The following is a 21,216-nucleotide window of genomic DNA, read 5'->3' as shown; positions in this document are numbered from 1 at the left end:
TTTGACGGATAGCAAAAACGAATCCTTATGAAGTCCGCATAAAAGATATCGGTATTCTTCTATTTGAAACGAGCTGTATTGGAATTTGTTGTTGCTACGCAGTCGATATCGGTGTAGGCTAGACATAAATCTTCTTAGCTCAACACTGTGCGTAAATTATCGCACTTGAATTTAATTTTACCTACACTAGGCCGACGAGGAAACCTAATAATATGACGGACGACATCCGATAACTGCACCCCACCCCCCCCCCCCCCCCCCACAAAAAACACCATGAAATGAAATAAAAGAACTAGTATCGATGTTGAAATAAGGATTGGGAATGCAGATTGTGCTGGAAATTCAAATTTTCAAATCATTTTAACCCCTGGATGATCACTGATTTGTTATTTTAAAACGTGGCGTGGGTGTTTTTTTCAAGTCTCTTAGAGTATTTTCAACTTTGCCTCGAACAAAGCTTTGGATAAGCCGCCACTGCGATGATTTAAATTTGTAGTTTTTGGTTAAAACAAAATTAAACAAATACACCTATTTGAAATAATTTATTATTAATATCTAGCACCCACTTTGGGACAATTAATATGTCGTTTTTTGGAATAACCCTAATTCCAATTTTGATTACCAAGCTTTTTCAACCGTTCCCCTATCAATATGTATACGAGCATCGAGTCTGACATTCAAACAGGTTAATGTCTTAATGGTCGTGTATTTATCGGGCTGGAATTTCGGGTTCGCTATGAGATGAATCTAGAATACCGGAGTGCCCCATGTTTGCCGCTTTATTTTTGTAATTGATTTGGTAATTCAGAAGCTCTAATTTAGTCATTAATTTGAAATTAACTCCCACTGTCGTTGTTTGATTGTCGTAAAGGTCAACAATAGGATTTTCATGAACGTTGTAGATCTGTTCACACGGAGTACTTTCGACCTTCGCTTGAAACAAGACTTTTTTTATACAAAAATAAACATAAAAGATAGTCAAAAAGCAGGTCCGTAGTTAAATAAATACTAATAGTTTAATTTACTTTTTTAGGCCAATCTGTACTTTCCTATCAGCCCATCTATATATGTCTAAGCATCGAATTACTGGTTGTAGTGAAATCCTATGACCAATATGAATCATCATTGGATTATAATACTTCTTATCACCTGCTTCGCATCCTGTGAAAACTCGAATTGCCCTGTGACGTCACTTCCTCCTGATTGGACTATGATAAGTGTAAGTAAATGTATGAGAGAGATTTGAATATCCAAATTAATGTAAGGATTGCGACAGAATTCGAAATTCATTCTCGGCACTATTTTGGTATTCGAACATCTTTGCCCTCAGCGTATTCAACGTTGTTATTCACTTTATAAGAGAAATGCCCATGTGTGAAATATATTTCGCCAAGACATGTATGTGCGACAAATTATAATTTTTAAATTCATGCTTGAATTGCGAGGTCAGAGGTCAACTCTTCTTTGACTTTTTTGCCTGTACCTGGCATTTTTTGTTATTTGAGGTTTTTTTTTTTTTTTGTCTTTCGCTCCAAACAAGGCTCTGCGGAAGCAGCTACTGGTTGGTAAGGATACTCCGGGGAAGTGGTGAACATTGTATTTGACCCGGGATTATAACCTGCGATGCAATCATGGTTAAGTCTAAAGCTTTTGCCACTAGGTCGCGCTCACTGTAGCAATAAATACTCGTGTAATCTATTGCCGAACAACGGAAAATTCCAGTACACTGGTACATGCTGGAACAATGGAGGGCAAATGCAAATGAAAGGATCATAAGACTAGAAATCTGACCAATCTTTAATTTAAGAATACAAGGTCACTCATTCCGAATTAAAAGTGATTCATTCTGGGCGAAATTATGGGGGCCAAAGAGCTACCATAATGGTCGCGCTTTACGTGTCAGTATAAGCCGATTAACGCTAGTAGAATATCTAAAAGGCCGTGAATACTGCATAACCGAAGTTTTTGGAAAAATAACTTATTGGCTCGTGTATTCCGTGCACAAACGAAACCTGTTCTGTCGTCGGGCCCAATTCTTATCAAATGTAAAAACAGAAGGATAGCAGGCCTGACTAACAGTGAATTGCGAGTATGATTCGCAAATGCAAACCAAAACAAATTCATCGCCAATAAATGAGTCAATGAAGACACGTGTTCAAACTGAGTCTGGATGACACCGACGAATTCATTTCCTGTGTCGTTATTAAGACGTCACGCCACCACCTGATAACATGTGTCACAGACGTTGAGTCAGACTTATCCATTATGTAAAATTCTGGCGCTCCAGAAGTATGTGTACCAATATGGTGGTAACTAATTTTGTTCGTCTACTTTACATCAAGTTGTGTAAAAAAAAATGAAACCTATAGGCCGAGGTACATTTATTTGGCTAACACGGACAGCCCCCGCACTCGTAATAGAACTAAAATGGGGAAAATCGGAAAAAAATTATGGCCTAACCCTAACCTGGTACACACACTACGGGGGTACCAAAGTTATTTTTTCGGACACAAAATGGACCTATGATTCGGTTCGCAAAAGTGTTGCTATTTTTCTTGTTGTTGTTGTAAAAAAGCGTTTTAAATCCACAACCAATATGCTAATCTATTTCAAATTTTTGCCCGTCAAAGATGGAGACGTCCATAAAGGCACTTTTTTTATTCAATTTTATTTTTGAATGAACGCCCCGAATCTAATGCACTTTTTTATAACGTCGTAGTCAACAATTATATATACACCTTATATTTAAATCCAATATCGTCCTCAGGTTTAAATCCCCTATCGTCCACATATAGTGCAAATCAGGTTTCTCAAACCGGGATCTTGCATCAGGAGCCACGTAGGAATCCGCTACGCAGGGCTTCGATCAAACCTTTACCTTGTCTCGGGGTGTCATTCGCGATGATTACCATAAGTTAAAATCTTCTGTTTTATTATTCGACTGTAATGCATCTCTTCTCTTATATTCGCTTGTTGGATTTTCTATTTTACAAGTGGTTAATTAAAATAACTGACTCGAACACATTGAAAGCAGAACCAAATATTTTGCATAGAAGAGCAGGAGGCTCACAAGTTGAGAGAATTGAGGAAGGGAGGCGATGATTATGGGAGTTTAAGAACAACTGTTGTAGACATTTTGAACTGGGAGCCGCTGTGTATTAGTACTAATAGTGTCGTTCCAGATGAATTAACGATTAATTCCGATTAAACGACCGTTTCCAATCAACTAGCATTAACAGTAACACTTGACGTTATTTTTAAATTCTTCTTTTATAATTTCTAGGTCCCCGATAGCGAATACTGCTTCGTCATTGTGAATTCAAAGACAAACCCCCTTACGGCTCGTCAAGAGTGCAGGAAAAGTTTCAAAGGATACCTGGCTAGATTTCACGACGTCGCATCTCTTTGTTCATTAGCGAGGAAAATCAAAATCAATACAAAACGAATCTGGATCGATATGGTTTCAAAACCAAATGGAAATTGGATTTGGTCAGACGGATCGACTGTTAGTGAGTGTCAAAATCATTTACATTTCTTCCTCCTGTACAAGTTGCCACTGATATAAGCTATTATTTTCGAAAGAACTGGATTGTCAGTGCTTAACCATAACGCTTTGGGTGAGATGATAGGCTAGGGCAGGGCTACACAACTGGCGGACCGCGGGTCCGAATCCGGACCTTTCGGGTATTCGATTCGGACCGCGCCTAATTTTTTATTTTGGATCATTAGCCCCACTTTCGGAGTTTTCTTTTATAAAATCTTTTTTATAGATTAAAATATATATGAAACGAACTATAACGCCATAATAGACGATCTTGATTAGCTAATAATCTTTAGTCGGTCGAGGAAGTGCGTGTTTGAGGATTCGAAATATAATTTCTGGAAAAACCGGACCCAAATATTTTTGAAGTTTTGTATGCGAATCTTCAGTAAATATTGTTGAGTAGCCCTAGCCCAGGGTTACATGTGTAACCTGCAGTGCCAATACAGTTTAGGCCAGTGCTCTAACTATAATGAGCGTTTGTATTGTACCCACTTAGCCTTACAATGCCAAATGGTTATACTCATATATAATATAGGACCCAGGTGAATTTTGAAAACAATAAAAGTCATAGTCCCCTCGACACTTTTTCTAGCTTAAAGTGATGCAAACTTTGAATCGATTGATTCATCAGCAGCTGCAGAAAAAAAGATTTTCCAAACCCCAACAATAATGTGTGTAGCACCAACAATTTAGCAAATGATCAAAATTCTATGCTCCTTGTCAAAAAGTTGTCTTATCTCATACTTACATTTGCTTTTCAGGTCCTTCCGTTCTAGGCGAAATCTATTCTGACGATCCGGGGTCGTCTGGTTCAGGGTATTGTGGAGCATTGACTGACCAGTCTACACCGGAGTATTCAAAGTGGAAAGGAGAGTTGTGCACAGCTAATCATGAATATATCTGCCAAGCCCCAAAACGTGAGTTAACTTGCAACTACGGCCGAAAGCCTATACCGTGTTTCCCCGACAATAAGACCTAGCCTGAATCTTAAAAATGATTTTAATATAAGCCCTTCCCTCAGAATAAGACCTAGTCAGTAGCGCGAAATTTGTATCAAATTTATATATTTGAAAATCTCGTAATTCTCTACTTTGTCATTTTGTTTTTAATAAATGCAAATTAAATATATCCCCCAAGTTAAGCCCTAGTGTTATTTTTCAAAAAAAAAATTAAAATAAGGCTCAGTCCTATTTTCGGGGAAACACGGTATATCCACATAGGTCATAGGCTATATGTTCTTTATTCTGAATTTGGAAAAAATCTTCAACAAGAGATACAAATGTATTTGTATTCAACATGCTAATCACTGTGGTAAAAGCAGGCCTCTTCAAAGCGCTCGCTTAAACATTCGGTTCCAAATATTCAGATATCTCTTTGATTTCTTTTCGCCCTTGAACAAAGGTGTATGGATCGTTCTGCGAAATTGCCGTTTTTGTTGTTGATGAAAAGAGCATTTCCTCGCTACTTATGGACCAATCAATGTAAAACTCTCAGTAAATGTTTTAAGGGGGGTATTACTTTCATTTTTTGAAATCACTTTTTTAAATTTTCCCGACTCATAGGATACCCGATTTTTCACCTATTTTGACGAGTTTTCTCATATTGCGCCACCACTCTTGCCATTCCGTCAAACTGACCAGTCCTCCATCTTTATTCAGTTGATGTTGATTTGGGTGACTGCGTCAACAGCACGTTCCGACAAAACAACAAGTGTTATGCAGTTTCTGATGACGTCATGACGTTTACATCTGCCACAAACTTTTGCGAGATGAAACACCATGGACACTTGGCGTCGCTAGAGAGCTTAGAATTAGCCGTATCGACAGGAAATTACTTTGACATGAAACGGTCCGAGTTAGACAACGTTCGTGTCTGGTTGGACATTAAATGGAGTGAAGAAAATAAAATGTGGCAACACTCAGACGGAGAGCAGGTTTGTTGTAAATTGTTCGATGCGTGTGGTTCTTAAACTTGCATGATCCGTAAGGCCCTACTCGATATTTCATACCACCAGCGATTGCCAAAGTATTTTGTTGGTATTGCAAAGGAAAACAAGAGAACTATGCTCGAATATATGAACACGCCACAAGGTGTCGCTATTTTTTTATTCTGACACATGAAAAACGAATCTCTTGAAGTCCACAGAAATTTTTGAAAGAAGTAAAAGTAAAACCCTCCTGGCAAAAAATCAACCTTTAACTACTGAAAATTCCAAAGCAATTGGTCCAGTAATCAAAGAGAAAAGGGACTTTTTAAAAACGTGTTAAAGAACAGGAACAACAAGAAAATATTTCTAAAACGATCGTTATGTCCACTGCGTGTACAATAAGGCAAGTGTAGGGTAGAAGAGTTGACATTTCCCGCTATTCCCTAAGCCCCACATGTTTGCAAACTATTACAAGCATGAAGTGCACGTAAACGACAACAAAATTGAGTTTTATAAGAAATTTTTCCGTGTAAGTGCGCCTGAGATATTTTCTTAGGAATTTGGCGCCGCGCGAACCAAAACTTAGGGAACCGCTGCGCCATCGGTTATAGAATACTATGTGTTATGGCCCCACCACTTGTGCACGCTTCACTATGCCCAGAGAGTAATCTTATTTATATTTCTAGGTGACGGCGTATGAAGAGAACTGGTATTCAACACAGAAAGTATTCGCAAACGGAAGAACCCACGTTGTGCTTGACCAAAGCGTAGATTGGAAATGGAGATCGAGGCTACCAACTTGGAAAGCTTATGTTGTGTGTGAAGTTGGAAAAAAAACAACCGAACATATTGAAATAGACGGTATATTAAAGAAGGCGATATATTGAATATCGATAGTTAGCAACACGTTTTCTCAAGTACTGAAATTAGCGTCAACGAGTGCTTTCAACTCTTATTTTCCGTATATTTCTCACGAAGAATGAGAATCTTAATTTAAAAAATCTTTTACGAGGGCTAAAGCTTTTTATTGTTATATTGACCTTCATGCCTTTGTTACGCGACAACCTCCTGCGCTTCCGTTCATTGACAAGATATAACTGAATGGTCTACGACCTACGTAATAGTGCGGCGACCACAACCTGGCCCGCCATGCAAGTTTATCTATAAAGATTGGGTACTCCCGTAGTATGTGAACCAAGATGGCGGACACCTGAACGTAGTATGAGTATCAGGATAGGGTTAGGCAACAATTTCAGGAAAAAATACTACAAGAGTCATTTGGCTAGTCCCCGAACTTGTAATATAACTGAAATAAGGAAAATTGGAATAAAATTATGGCCTACCTCTAACTTGGTACACATACTAGGTTCCGGTGTCCGCTCTCTTGGTTCAGATACTACGGGAGAACCAAAGATTGATTATACCGATCTTGTATGGCAGGAGTATATTTACCATGCTTAAACAGGGGTTAAATAGCACTTAACATCTAAAATCTAAATCGTTTCAAATCTTAATAAAATCGGATAAACCTAAGTGATTTAGAGTTTAGACAAGCCTTGGCCATAATAGCTAATGATACTCAAAGTGCAACAAATTTGACAATTCGGCCAAATTTTGTCTGAAATTGTGCGGTCTGTATTATTGATTCCTCCTCCGTTTTCATATACATATGAGCATTGCTATCTTATGTTATATTATTGTCCAGGAAGAGCAATACTGCCGAAAGGAGTCACGCGATCGTTGACAAATGTCAATCATACTACAGCAAGTGGTGATTGGAGTCTGGAACCAACAACCATTGAAACAAAACCGGAAAGTTCACCTGTCAATATTAATATGCTTGTGGCAATCGGTACGTATTGCGAAGATCCAAAATCACGTTTGCTTTTCAAATCTCGCCACAAAAAGTTCGAGCTATTCTGCTCGATAGTATTCATAGCATAAAGTTAATCGTGAGTCGTTTACGACACTGAGTTTGAAAATTCTTTTATTTCACAGTTGGGACGGCTTGTGTGATTTTATTGCTTGCGTTAGTCGTTGTCATTGTGTTATGCTGCAAAAAGAAAAAGAAAAAAGTTCTTCCACAAAGCGATGGTAAGTGTATATGTGTTTTATATCAGAAAATCAAATATTCGTTACTTCGTTTGAGAAAATTACCCTTATACTAAACAGCAACATTCAAATTATTTTTAAAGTGTTTCTTTTGCATATTCATATCTATACATATAAATATATATATCAGTTAAATTTGTTCCCACTTGTTAACGCATTTCTATGTCGAAATCTCGGTTTGCGAATCTCTCTTTTATTGATCTGTTTCCCAGACAATACTGACTGGAAATATAAATTCCTAGTTCATATAGCACTTCCGCCTCGTTGCTTCTAGATCTCTTAGAGTTTTATTAGTCATTTTTTTGTCAATAATATGTTTGTTATTTGGTTGTGAAAGTGCAACTTTGTCTTGAGAAACTTTACATAAAGATTATCGTTGCTACTTTAGTATGCGGAGTGCGTACTCAGCGGTTTTGTGATATCAGCGATTTTAGTGAGGGATATGAACTGAATTCTATGACAATGTCCTCAATATAATGAACACACAGCAGAAAGGTACCACAATTAGCTCTACTTTGGTATGCGATGGAGATCCCTTTGGGGATCATTATGGATCCATTCCAACTCTTTACAGGGGGTCTGCCGATTTAGGCTATCAGTATAGGTATTGCCAGTCTTCATATATCCGTATATCGGGAATGTATGACAAAATCGGAATTTGCCAAATTTAACATTTTCCGATTTCTATTCTTCTCACCAGGCTTTGGAACGCAAGTTAGTTTTGATTTCATGAATCCAGAGTACGGTCACATCTCAGATACCTTCAGGCCAACCCCCGCCACACCCCTCCAAGAGACAATTAACTCGCACATTATACCACAAGAACTAGATGAGGAAGAAACGTATGCTATTATAAGTGATTATCCAATGTCGCCTCCGATTTCAACAATCGGTAAGTACACGAATCAAGATAAATTGCTCAAAGCTCATCGAGTGACAGATGTTTGTGAAATTTGATCTTTGTTTGGTATCAACCTCAAAAATGATTTTTGAACACGTCAGAGTACATAACGATCGTTTCATTATGTTGTTCATGTTAGTAGTATTCTTCACTTTCGTCATGATGAAATCGCTTTTCTCTTCGAATACTGGACCAATTGCTTTGAAATTTTCAGTGGTTAAAGATTGATTTTTTTTGCCAAAAGGCTATTACTTTTACTTATTTCAAAATTTCTGTGGACTTCAAGAGATTCGTTTTTAATGTGTCAGAATAAATAATAACGACACCTTGTGACGTGTCCATATATTTGAGGTCAGCTCTCTTGTATATCCTATGAAGACCTAATCGGTTTAGAGGCCGTGATGGCGGAAAAACATTTGAATACTAACACTTGAAAATTTCAAAAATTGTATACGCTTACTATGCAAGATAAATACAGGATGTTCATAAAGTTCCTTTACAATTCCAATTTTGTTATGTGGTCAGTTCTCAATATATCTTAACCAGGTTTGTTGTTTTTAATCAGTAATTGTTTACGTAAATTCACTTCATTTAATACATCTGTGAGGACTAAAAAATATATGGTGTCGATGAATTCCCTTTGCATTTTTAAAAATCGTAAGACTTGGGCAACCTATTCCAGCATTCTAATTGAAATGACGATTTTGATTGAACATTAGGGCAAAGGCATCCATCATTTTTGGCTGTTTCAATCCGCCATATATTGTGAAAAACACATTTTTTTTTTGAAATCACAGACCTTCTACAAGCTCCACATAGTTCAATGCATAGCAGTTTAAATTTATCCAGGACAACGCAATCGAGAAACAAAGGTAAGTCAACCTTCGTTTTGTTGAATCTTTTCTTCCTTTTCCTGCTGCCCTGAGAAAGTTTCTGATAATGCCCGTCCCTTATACCTAACTTCAAAAATAATCCGGTGGCTTAACAAATTATAGATGTGTTGTATTCGGGAACAAATAAACCTAAAAGTCAAGTAAGAGTCATTTGTATCAATAATTGAATCATCCCACAGCTTGAAACTGCTGCTTCTGCAACAACTTGCCCGAGGCAACTGCCTCTATCATTCCCCCACTTTTTGGGAGTAATCTTTTTCCCTATTGTTGATACATTGCGCAGTGTTCGGCTCCGAGTCAAGTCCCTGAGTATCCATATTTCGAGCGGGGTACAAAGTTGCGTTAGTCAGTGATTTTAGGTTCACTGGCAGTTAAATGAGTACAATTCCATTTTATTTAGATGACACGAGTCTTGAATAATTGGTGACTGAATTCGAGTCAATGACATAGGCTTCACCAGCCTTGTTATGTGACTTTGCTTATGTGTCCAACGTATGGTGAGCGGTAGACATGTCCTGATTTCAGCAATTACATATCTCAGGTTATATGTAGTTGATATTAACCCCACCAGACCATTGGCATTACTAAATTCTTAACTTATATTGGCAAGTCTGGTACTGATTTTAGCCATTGAGACTCTTCTTGTCCAATTTGTCGATTTTACTTTAATTTCTGTATTCAGTACAAGAGAATGCTTCAACTCTATCTCTACAGCGGACTCACTATTCATCTCGAGTTTCAACTGAAGACAGAATCTCCCAGGAATCATTCAGGTCACGTGATCCGACGTCCTCGCCAGCGCAAGGAAGACATATGACGTCATTTACATCATCTCCGAACACTGCCGGTAATCGAAGTTCGCCATACTATCCACAAATGTCAACAAAACCAGAAGTAAGTATCAATATGACGTACTTACACAAACCTACATATACTGGTAATTGCGATTTGGCAATTTCTTCCGTAAAACTTGAGTTTTGTTGAAATTGCTTTTCCATAACATTGCTATTTAGCAACACTACAATACCCAATATGAAATGGAATTAAATAGATAATGTTTTTGTCGCAAAACGGGCGGCCCAAGCAGACCAGTTTCAGGTAGCGACCCATAGGTTGGGAGACACTGGTACAAGAAACCGTCATATTGTTCTCAAGGATATACTTTATTTTATTGAACAGCAGAGGAATATCGAACAGTCAGCACTGCAGTATGCCGAACTTTCATTCAAAAACCGAGACGAAGACGACAGATTTCAAGCAGATGAGAGCTGTTACGTAATAAATCCCGAGACTGCGAATCAACAATACGATGACACTGATAATATGAATCAGCAAAATAACGTGAATGAAACGTTGACTCAACGAAATGGTGATATTGAAGAATCCCTGCAAGTTCAGAACAGCTGTACAAGTCAGATGCAGGAAAAGGAGCAAACAGTTCTGGATAGACCCATCCAGGGACATATTGGTGTCAATAGAGTCGAAAACCTTCCGGCTGGAAGCGTATATGAAAATGAAATACCTTCTCCGTCTGTCAGTCCATATTCACCTCAATTCCCTTTGCAAATCTAGCTTTTGGCTTTATCTGCATTCAACTCTGAGGAACTTATTCATTTTGCTGACTGTAAGATGAAAATTGCGATGAAGAAAAGGACGTGTACTTTTTCCTATTTCCCAGACAATTCAGCATCTATTTGTTTTTGTAACGATTTTTATAGTTCGTATGGGCTCAAATGTTGTCGATTTTCGAGGTCGACCAGGACATTAGCATCCACCGATAATTTTGGCAAGACTAACAACTTCGAGTCTGCGCAAACAGCCACTAATAGTTAGGATGTATACCACAGTTGGGAAGGACAGGTATCTTTCCAGTTTGGCATTGACAACTCAATTTACCGTACTCTGGCTGAGATGGGGGCTTGGGATTTGAACCCAAGATTTCCGGCTGTGATACCAATATAGTTAAGTCTACCATTTTCCTTTTAACCACAAGGCAATCACACCCACTCCACAGCTCGGTACAGTGACAACACTGCAGAGTAGCTATCTCAATATTCGATTATTGTTTATTTTTAAAAGAAGAGTTGTGCTGTCGCAATCTAACCTTTTTAGATTTTTGCATTTAGGTCTGGCTATTAGATGGGAAACAAAGATGGTGAATGGATTTTTATATTACCAAGCCACGTTATTTTTTCTGTTTTTTTTTCCAAGTATCTGTTAGGACTCGTGTTATAATTAGTTAGATATATGATTTTCTTCTACATATTTTCATTTCAATTTAAGTTATATTCATTTAAAATAAACAACTAAATAATGACTCTGAACAAAATAAATCGAGTCGAGTAATATTCAACTACTATATGTCAAATAAATATATCGAATGTCATATGCAAGTGTTACCGTGACATATTTAAACCCGCAAAATGTAGGGTGAAATATTGGGAAACCGCGGAGCGATAGCCTTCTAGCGGCTACTTTAAATTCTGAATAGTAATAATTCTAAAATTGATTGAACAATAGACGGGAAAAAAGCGATTCGCAACAATTAGCAATACAATTCTATGGTAATTTATGACGTCACAGGTGTATACAGATACATTCTAATGATGGGAATGTTCTTTCAGTGAATAGCAGCAATCCGTGGGAATAAAGTATGAAATTCGACAATTCCTCAACAAAATTTTCCAATTTTATCCCAGTCTGCTCTGACTTCCGGGATGTGACTCATTGGCAATTGTTATGTATTGTAACGTCACAAAGTTCACACCATTGTCAATCTAATGTGAAATCAAACTTGTCATTTTTACTCGTGGTTTTTATCGTAATTATAGTGATTTCTTCTTTTTACAAAAATAAAGTAATTTTTGAGAATAATTGCCACTTGTACTTTATCCAAGAATTTTTCCTCTGCTAACTTAGTGATTAACAAACTTATATTTAACGCAATAGCAATCATTTACAAACGCTCGATTTGTACCTTTGTGAGCGCTGACATGAGAAACGTGCTGACTTCAGAGTATATTTTTGTTTGTCTTTGATCAAATAATTGGTTTGTAAAATGCCGATTGCTTGTTGTCAACCAGAAATAAATTTAATGAATTGAGCTAGATACGGGGTCAAGCACATTCGTGTTTGTGTATGTTTGTATTCAGACGTGCTGTGACGATGACATGGTGTAATTAAACATCATGTAAATATTTTTACAAACCATTCATACAAAGAAACGTCGAGAAATTGGGTACATATACTACAGAAGAGGAATAATTGAAAGTCGATTGAATTGAAAAAACACGAACAACAACATGATAATTAATAACAAAACGAGATACTCCCGAAGTATGCGTACCAGGTTAGGGTTAGGCCCTAATTTTATTTCGATTTTCCTTATTTTAGTTCTATTACGAGTTCGGGGACTGTCTGTGTTAGCCAAGTGAATAGACCCCATGTCCATAGGTTTCAGTCCCTTTACACAACTTGATGTAAGATAGGCGAACAAAATTAATTAATTATTATTGGTACACATACTTCTGGAGCGATCAAAACGATTCATATGTACACTCCGTGTTCAAAAACGAAGATTGCTGTGCGAAAAAAAGTGTACTAAGGTCAAACTTCAATATGAACTTCATGATACATCTCCTTCCAAATTATATTTTAAGGATAGCCAATTATTGAGTCACAATCAATCCCCGACTGTGGTGACCAATAATAGCATAGTGCTTTGTTCTTTAACAATTGTTTGTGAGTCAATCTTATGTTATAGAGACGATTCCATGTTTTGTGGTTTTTGATGATAGGTTTGCCTGATAGCGAAGATGTCATGCTTAAATATTGTTTTTATGCTATTCTCAACAAAACAAGAAAGTATAAAAGACTTAAAAAGGGATAAAAGTCATAATTAACTTGAAATTTTTTGTTCGTATTCTGATAACTTTGACGTAAGACTGACAGTCGCTCGAAACAGGCGTGATTTAAGGGTTCCACCTCTACCTACCCAACCCACAACAATGAGTAAAGTGGGATTTTCTAAGACAATGTGAATTTTCACTTTGAAGCGAATTTTCTTTAATGTTTAACAGCGTATGTATGATTACATATCACGGAAAAAACGTCTTCAGCTTCGTGATAAGCTCTGACATATTATACGCTCAATTTAAGAAATAACAATTTTCACTTGAATATATTGAACACATTATTTTTAATTCATCTAGAAGTCTTTGTACTGCCACGAGCGCGCCTTTTATTTTCTCTTGAGCAAAAGATATCACCCGCCGAAAACATTTTCCTGAAAATTCTCATGAGTGATTATCATCGCGAAGCGTCTTTTATTGTAAGGCACTTCAAGTACTCCTCTTATGCTAAACTATAAATGTTGAACGTGTGCCAGAAGCATTCAAAGACCTTTATAAAAGCTATAAATTAAAGCAATTAACGTGGCGACACGCGAATAATTTAAGCCACCACTTAACCTCTATAACAATGATAAGCTGCCGCAAAGGTTACATGTTTTCCGCGATTCTTGAGAATTCCAACGACAATTTTATTTTTAGTCAATTTTATTGTGTTGTTTTCCAATTTGTTAAAATGTAATATTATTGAGATATTTTGATGGCAGAATAATGAACCCGTAAAATAAAAAAATTTTGAGCCTGTTTACCAAAACCGTCAAATAACCATAACACTTGTTTGATTTTATACATCATAACTGCTTCGCGACCGGTCTTGTTCCGAGTGTGATCCGAATTTGTATTTATTATCTTACGCGTTTGAATGTTTATAGATTTAAGTAAAATATCGTGGGCTGGTATTTCACTGGTCATATTTCAACGTTTAACTTGAAAAATTTTGATGAGCCGGGTTTGATTATAATTTATATTAGTTAGTTTAATATTGATATCACTGGAAACTTACATCTCCTAAATTTAAAGCCAACAATTTCTAACTTATACTTCATTGCGTGCGAGACTAGTTTAATACCGATATACTAACTCGATTAAGTAACGACATATCTCTCGTTTTTCAAAAATTTGAAAAGTACAGCGTATTATTTGATTACATGAGAAATTTATATGTACATCGGAAACCTATAAATCATTATTTTTAAATTTCTCTTAAATGCCACTCGCGACTTGTGAGTTAAACACAGTAATTTCCGGCCACTTGTTTGTGATCGCTCATTTTGTTGTATTTGTTTTGAAGGCATTGCGTGACAATAGTATCTTCATCATGTACACATACAGCTGGAATTTTAAATGACTGTCACATCTGTTGGAAATTTGTGTCACGAAATTCTGTAAGAGTAATGTAATAGTTGACGCATTGACCTGTTCGCCAAGTGGTTACAAATTCACGGCTTTAAATTGCACCACCTCACCCTGCAGGGTGTGATAAAATCGGTACGAAATACCGAATCGGGAAGACACCAGTCCGTGTAGTACTATAGTTATACCTATATGTCTGGGCATTTTCAAATATCTGATTATTTCAGATTCAAATCAAATATTTTTTTGAAATTAAATTTCGATTACTTGGAAGTTATGTAGTTGTATTGACTGTTTTATTGTAAAGGCTCCTTCAGACACATAAATAGGAATTGCATTTTAAAAATTTGATATGAATGAAAAATTACAGACAAAAAAACAAGTTTGCGGCGATTCGAAATTCCTGTCTGAACCGACTAAAAATGCCTAGCTCTGGTTATACCCAAGGAACGTTCTATTATCTAACTGAAAGTTAATCAAGAAATCGGGTATTTTAATTTCGTCATACCGTTATTATTAGTCAGCTAAAGGTATAAAAAAAAACTCGAAATAAGCTTAGCATGCTGAAAGTGCACGAAACTGAAATGACCTCTCAGTCAAAATGATCAGACATCCAATTCATAAATATTCAATGAAATACCCGTTGAAAATTGCTACTGTCACTGATTTACAGATAACTCACAATATACGTCAATAAAATTTTTGTGGCTTGACGTATGCACAATAAACTTTCAAATTTGTATAAATAGACAAATATGTGCACTGGGTGCAGGTCATCACCGTTTCATTCACTCATTTGCATATAAAGAATTTTATATTAAGCGTAATGAATGTTAATTTGCTCTAAGCCTAGTTTTCTGTATTTCTGAATGCGCTTAGCCTTGCCTCGATTAAATCTTCATAATTAAGAAGCCAAGCGTAATTGTGAGGAATTTTAACCGTCGACGCCTATTTGCAAGATTATCCAGGTCCATTGAGTATTTCGCCACGAAAAAAATATTGCGGGGTATAAGAACAAAAGTTAATAATAATTATTTTGTCTACAAGTGAGTCAATATATGACGCAGGTACCACAGCTTGATCAAATTAAAGATATTTTTAGAATTTTTTAGCGCTTATTCCTGATTGAATGATAAAACGTAAAACGCTAGTTTTCAGAAAAACAATGGCCAGTACTTTCATTTTTCTGTTTCGTTGGTACTTTTTGTATGTTAATTGGTGCCCAAATTATTTTTGTTTTGCGTACCCCTGAGGTTCATTTCCATTCCGCGTTTGGGAATTAATAGAACGAAAGTTTATGCGGATTCGCAGTAAGATTTTTACGCAATTGAAGTGATTACTCTCGCTTTGTTCGGCTTCTTTCAATTTACCTTGTTTATGCAAAATGAGAGTCTATCTCTCGTGAAGCGTAATTGTGAGGAATTTTAACCGTCGACGCCTCTTTGCAAGATTATCCCGTTTATTTGATTATTTTACTTCAAAAATTGTGGGGTATAATAACAAAAGTAAATAATAATTATTTTGTCTACAATTCTGTCAAAACATGACGTATGTTCTGATATACTAATATCAGCGGTTCGATCTGATAAAAGATATTTTTAGAATTCGCTTATTACAAATTGCGTAATAAAACGTAAAACGCAAGCTTTCGTGAAGTTTTTAAAATTTATTATAATTTCGGTAAATCTAGCCCGTAACTTCAATCTGAGATGGGCCTTCCATTCTTCTGCGTGAAATGTTGCTTCAAGAAAGTATTTTTTACAAAATATTCAGAAAGAATTCTAAACACGAAGGCATAAAAATTCTAAAATTACTCCTCGGCTGACATTACAAACTGGCGATTATTTCAAAACAGAGTAATAAAACGTAACTTTTCGCTTTATTGAATCTTTCAAGTTTCAATGACGCTTTATTTGTCGTCCGTTGATACATGGCCAGCTAACCTAATAGTATATATTTCTGCGGCGTGACAGTATGCAATTCGTTTTATTGCCGCTGCGGCAGAATTGCCGATATTTATTATTTCTGATGACGTACAGCAGCATTATCATTTTTCAGTCAATTTAAATTCCGATGAAATTTTGAAAGCAAAATTCAATACTTTGCTGCCGGTCACTTCGCTTTGATCTTAGATTACTTGTCGTTTGTCATTTGAACGAAATAACACCAACGGTAAACTTCAATTGACGTCATACTTCAACTACCTGATATCTAAATCGAAATAGACGCATTCAGCTAGGTTCGATTTTGAGGGCGTTTGTAACTGGCAGCATTGAGTCACATTTTAAACGACAATAAAGAAGCTTTGAAAACCGATCTCGATATTTTGGTTCTCATTAAAAAATTACATATTCCGTGATATTTATGTTATTTGTTTTTCAGTAAATTAAAGCCAAAACTGTTTGCTTTTTACGATACAAACAAATAATTTGAACAATTTCTATAAAAGCAGCCACTGAGGAGATGCTTTATTTGAGAAGACGAAAATCTTTCTGTTTCAACATTGCCTGTCCAATTGAAAACACCTAACTAGCGCCACCGACATGGCTTCGACACTTTATGAATCGGACCATCGGTATTTTAACAAAAAGACGGCATCTTATTTTCTTGTAAATTTATTTTCTTTAGATTGCAGCATCTTTGCAATAGCATTGCCGATTGAAATCAAAGTGTCAAATATCTTTATCACTATACCCATCGGCATCTAATAACATAACGAGACATTTTCATGAGCTAACGCGATGAATTGTGGTAACTTAGAAACAAGTTATCGCCATAATATAGAGCAAATCATGTCGAATTTCTTTGCATAAGGCGCGAGCACCTCTGAGCTGAATTTTATCGAGTACTCGCAAAGAAAAGGCATAATTAGGAAATGTTTTATCAAGTGGTTGGTAACAAGCTTATTCATAAAAAAATGAACATGACCGCTAAAAAGAAAGCGGTTTTGTTAAGCCGATTTTATACTTTAGCCACTAATCTATATCGTTGGCTTATCACCAGCTATAGTGCATTGTATATTTACTCAGACAGATGTTATATAAAATGAACCTCTAGAAGAAGTACACACAATATGAGGAGATCATGACATGACTAAATCGGAGTTTGTGGGAGTATTTTCAGAAAACAGTCTTCAGTCTTGACCAGTTTGCGTGTGGAGGTATATACCGTAGTATTGGTTTTGAAGAAATAGTGTTAAGGTTCATGTTCTTCATGTAAAAATTAAATTAATGAAAAAGTTAGAATAGAATTCACCAGCATGGACGGCACTTTAAACAGAAAATACAAAGTCTTGAATTTATGAATATCCTAAAAAATTGAATGGGCAGTGAAAAAACCGAAATACTGAACCAAAAACGTTTCTGTCTTGGCCTGTATTATTAAAAATAAGTAAGTTTTTAGTTATTTGTTATGCTTATCCCGATCCAATATATATTTGGCATTTCTGATTTTTTTTTATGAAGCTTTAGTCGAAGCAAGACCATGCACAGTTAAGGTAAAGAAAATTCGGTCCCGTAATGTGTGTACCAGGTTAGGGTTGGGCCACAATTTTATTCCAATTTTCCTTATTTTGGTTGTATTACGAGTTCGGGGACTGTCTGTGTTAGTCAAGTGAATATACCTCCTTCTCATAGGTTCCAGTCTCTTCACATAACTTGATGTAAAGCAGGCGAACAAAATTAGTTTCCTCCATATTGGTACACACACTTCTGGAACGCCAAAATTCACCTCAGAGCGAATTACATCGTACAATGAACACCGGGCTTGAATCCGTTCATGTCAATATCATAATCGACTTATCGTATTTTTGTATTATTAGCATTGACACATTTTAACCATTTAATCTGTCAGGCAAAATAAATTTGGCTTGTGCCAAGAAAAATACACCATATGGTAAAAAAGTCAATTTTAATCACAATCGTATTTGAATATTTTTCGTAAGTTGATGTAAGCTTATTTATACAGAATATCGAACTGAGTGTGTATAATGTTGACATCAAACTAATTTGTATAAATACTAAATAAATAAAAAATAGGCGTGAAATTTTTTACAAGTTGTACCTGGAACTTGATCTCCTATTTAAATAACTTGAAATGTTTTCAAATCTTTCTCCTAAGATTGTTCTATTTAGTTAAATACTTCATTTGTTTCCGTTAAAATACTTCAACTTGACTATTCTCTCCCTTGTAATTGGAGTTAATAATGACCATATCCAGGTTATTAACACCGATTAGGTCTGATAATTATAATTTATATGGAACAAAAACTGACACATACGGTCAGTTAAACACTCTTGCGACCACAGATGATAATATCTAAAGGCGTGTAACATGCATGTCTGAAAGGGAATAATAGCAGTTTAATTTGTATAGAAACAAGAGAGCAATGCTTGAATATAAGGACACCAAACACGAATATAAAATACATCTGTTGATTAGTCGCCGAAAACGACTATTTTTTCCAACGACAGTAAGAATAAACACTACAAGAATTTAGACCTAGCCTACTTTGTGACGAATTACGAAAAAATATAGTGTGTAATGCCACTATATTAAGTGAATGTTTTTTTTCCGCTGCATATTTCTGTGCTGCGACATTGTAGATTCTGTTGTTAAGATTTCGGCTAAAGGCTTGCTACATTCAAGCTATTTGAAAATTACTGTGACGTGATTCTGCTAGTGAATCTTGGGATACTTTTGTGACCTTTCAAGACTAACAAATAGTAGTGAGAATTTCGTCAAACAATGAAATGTTCGGCATTGGGGTTAATGATGTTTCGAATAAACTTTATATCTTCGCTCGCTATTTTTATTTGATGATTAGTAAATTATCGAACGTTTATGTAAATCAAATTTGGCAATAACAGTTTAGAATTGCCATACCTCTCTCTATGCGGTTTTATCCCAACTTATTACCAAGTTTATTGACTTTAATTGCGGCAAACTATCGTCGATTATGCAAATTATTTCAAACGTAACATTGGCAAAACGTGAACTTTTAAATTTATTTTCATATTGATAATTTCACAGTCGAACCGTTTTTAGGCCCTATGCCTACTGGGCTTTAAAATTTTTCGACCACTGAATAAACATTACCTTTTTGAATATTAAGGTAAAGATCGGCAACTTGTTGGAACAAAATAATTTCGTACTTACGGATCAAAATATTACCGCCGAAATAATTGAAATGAGATTTACATACTTGACCAGAAAAAAAAACTATGGCAAATATCTATACATATTTATTATCGCCTGACATTATTACTATCCATCCACATTGAGTTGATGGAAATATAGTGTTTCCACGTATCAGATATGGCACCGATTCAAATGTCATGTATTCTGAGAAAAGAACGTCAAACAATGTGCGATAGTAGCAACATGCCACGCCCTGACCTTTCATGAAGTTTAATATGAAACCATAAAGTTTATGTTTTATATGTTGGTGCTGTTTGTTGAAGTATCTGCCTACAACATGTAAAAGGTGTGGCGTAATGTTACTTAAAAACATTCGTGATATTTCGCAACAGCTCAAACTGGTTATGATCATTGATATGAAATGAGTGCACAATGTTAGATCAGTTTCGCCCGACAACAAAAATTACAAAAAACTGGCGAAAATTTATTACAGGGTTTTCAAGTTGGGAGATTGGTTAAAAAATTAGCAGTGAGGCGTTAATTTAAAATTAGTGATGACTATTAGAAAAATTATTATTCACTTATACTTTAAAGTAGAGGTTGGTTGTATGTTTTTTGTGCTGGATGTTGCATGTTTTTTGTGTTCGTGTAGTTCAGGGTTTTCTAACTCAGGGGCCGGCAAACTTTGGCCTGTGGGCCAAATGCGGCCCGCGAGCTAATTTGTTGCAGCCATCGAACGACCCGACATTTAACAATACATGAAACAAAAATTGATCCCAAATGAAATGAGCACGTTCGGAAGCACATATTGCTGTGAGCGGCTTTATCTAAAATACGTCGCACTTAGAATACACTTCGTACTCACTCGTCAGATCGTCATTTGGATGACGTACCGCAGGCAAAAAACATCATTTCTCACATTAACAAGAGAGGAAATGCTCAAATATATACATACGTTGTTAACCAGAGCAAAGCAGTCCTTACCTTTGACGCTACCGGTACCCTCAAAAAAGTTTCGCGTAGCAAGAATTTACAGAGGCAAACCGCACAGCCAGTGTTCCCATGGATAATATTTTACAGCGAAACTTTGGACGAAATATCAGAATTCATAGGGAATTCAGAAATAATAAAAGTAATAGCCTCCTGGCGAAAAATATAATCTTCACTCACTGACTTTACTCAATTTCAAAGCAAATGGTCCAGTAATCAATGCAAAAAGCAATTTTTTCATAACGATACCAATAAAAATACAAGTAAGAACAAGAACAGCAATAATGCAAAACAATCGTTATGTCCACTAACGTGTCCAATAATGAGTAAATAAAACAATGTTTTCTTGAATGATATTATAAAATAATACACATCTCATTGTGGCTCAGGCTTTTAATGCAACAATAGAAGGTGCAAATGCGCCATAATTTGAAGATTAATGTAGCGAT

General features: G+C 36.0%; 1 protein-coding gene across 3 annotated transcripts; it reads left to right on the top strand.

Moving 5' to 3' along the window:
- Positions 1-1,083: 1,083 nt before the first annotated feature.
- Positions 1,084-12,207, top strand: LOC120337076 (uncharacterized). Of its 3 annotated transcripts, none has more exons than XM_039404793.2 (11): positions 1,084-1,219; positions 3,284-3,509; positions 4,306-4,461; positions 5,203-5,477; positions 6,158-6,332; positions 7,177-7,323; positions 7,470-7,565; positions 8,284-8,475; positions 9,282-9,356; positions 10,060-10,271; positions 10,557-12,207. In XM_039404793.2, exons 1-11 carry the CDS (start codon positions 1,106-1,108, stop codon positions 10,947-10,949), a joined length of 2,061 nt encoding a protein of 686 aa, XP_039260727.2. In that variant the 5' UTR covers positions 1,084-1,105; the 3' UTR covers positions 10,950-12,207. The 3 variants fall into 3 exon arrangements, with proteins under 3 accessions (XP_039260727.2, XP_077973164.1, XP_039260728.2); XM_078117038.1 differs by having other exon boundaries at positions 10,562-10,793; XM_039404794.2 differs by lacking the exon at positions 7,470-7,565.
- The last annotated feature ends 9,009 nt before the right edge of the window (positions 12,208-21,216 follow it).

The sequence above is a fragment of the Styela clava genome, chromosome 10, assembly GCF_964204865.1.
Source record: "Styela clava chromosome 10, kaStyClav1.hap1.2, whole genome shotgun sequence".
In the NCBI taxonomy this organism is placed as follows: domain Eukaryota; kingdom Metazoa; phylum Chordata; class Ascidiacea; order Stolidobranchia; family Styelidae; genus Styela; species Styela clava.
This window is presented reverse-complemented; position numbering and strand designations above follow the sequence as displayed.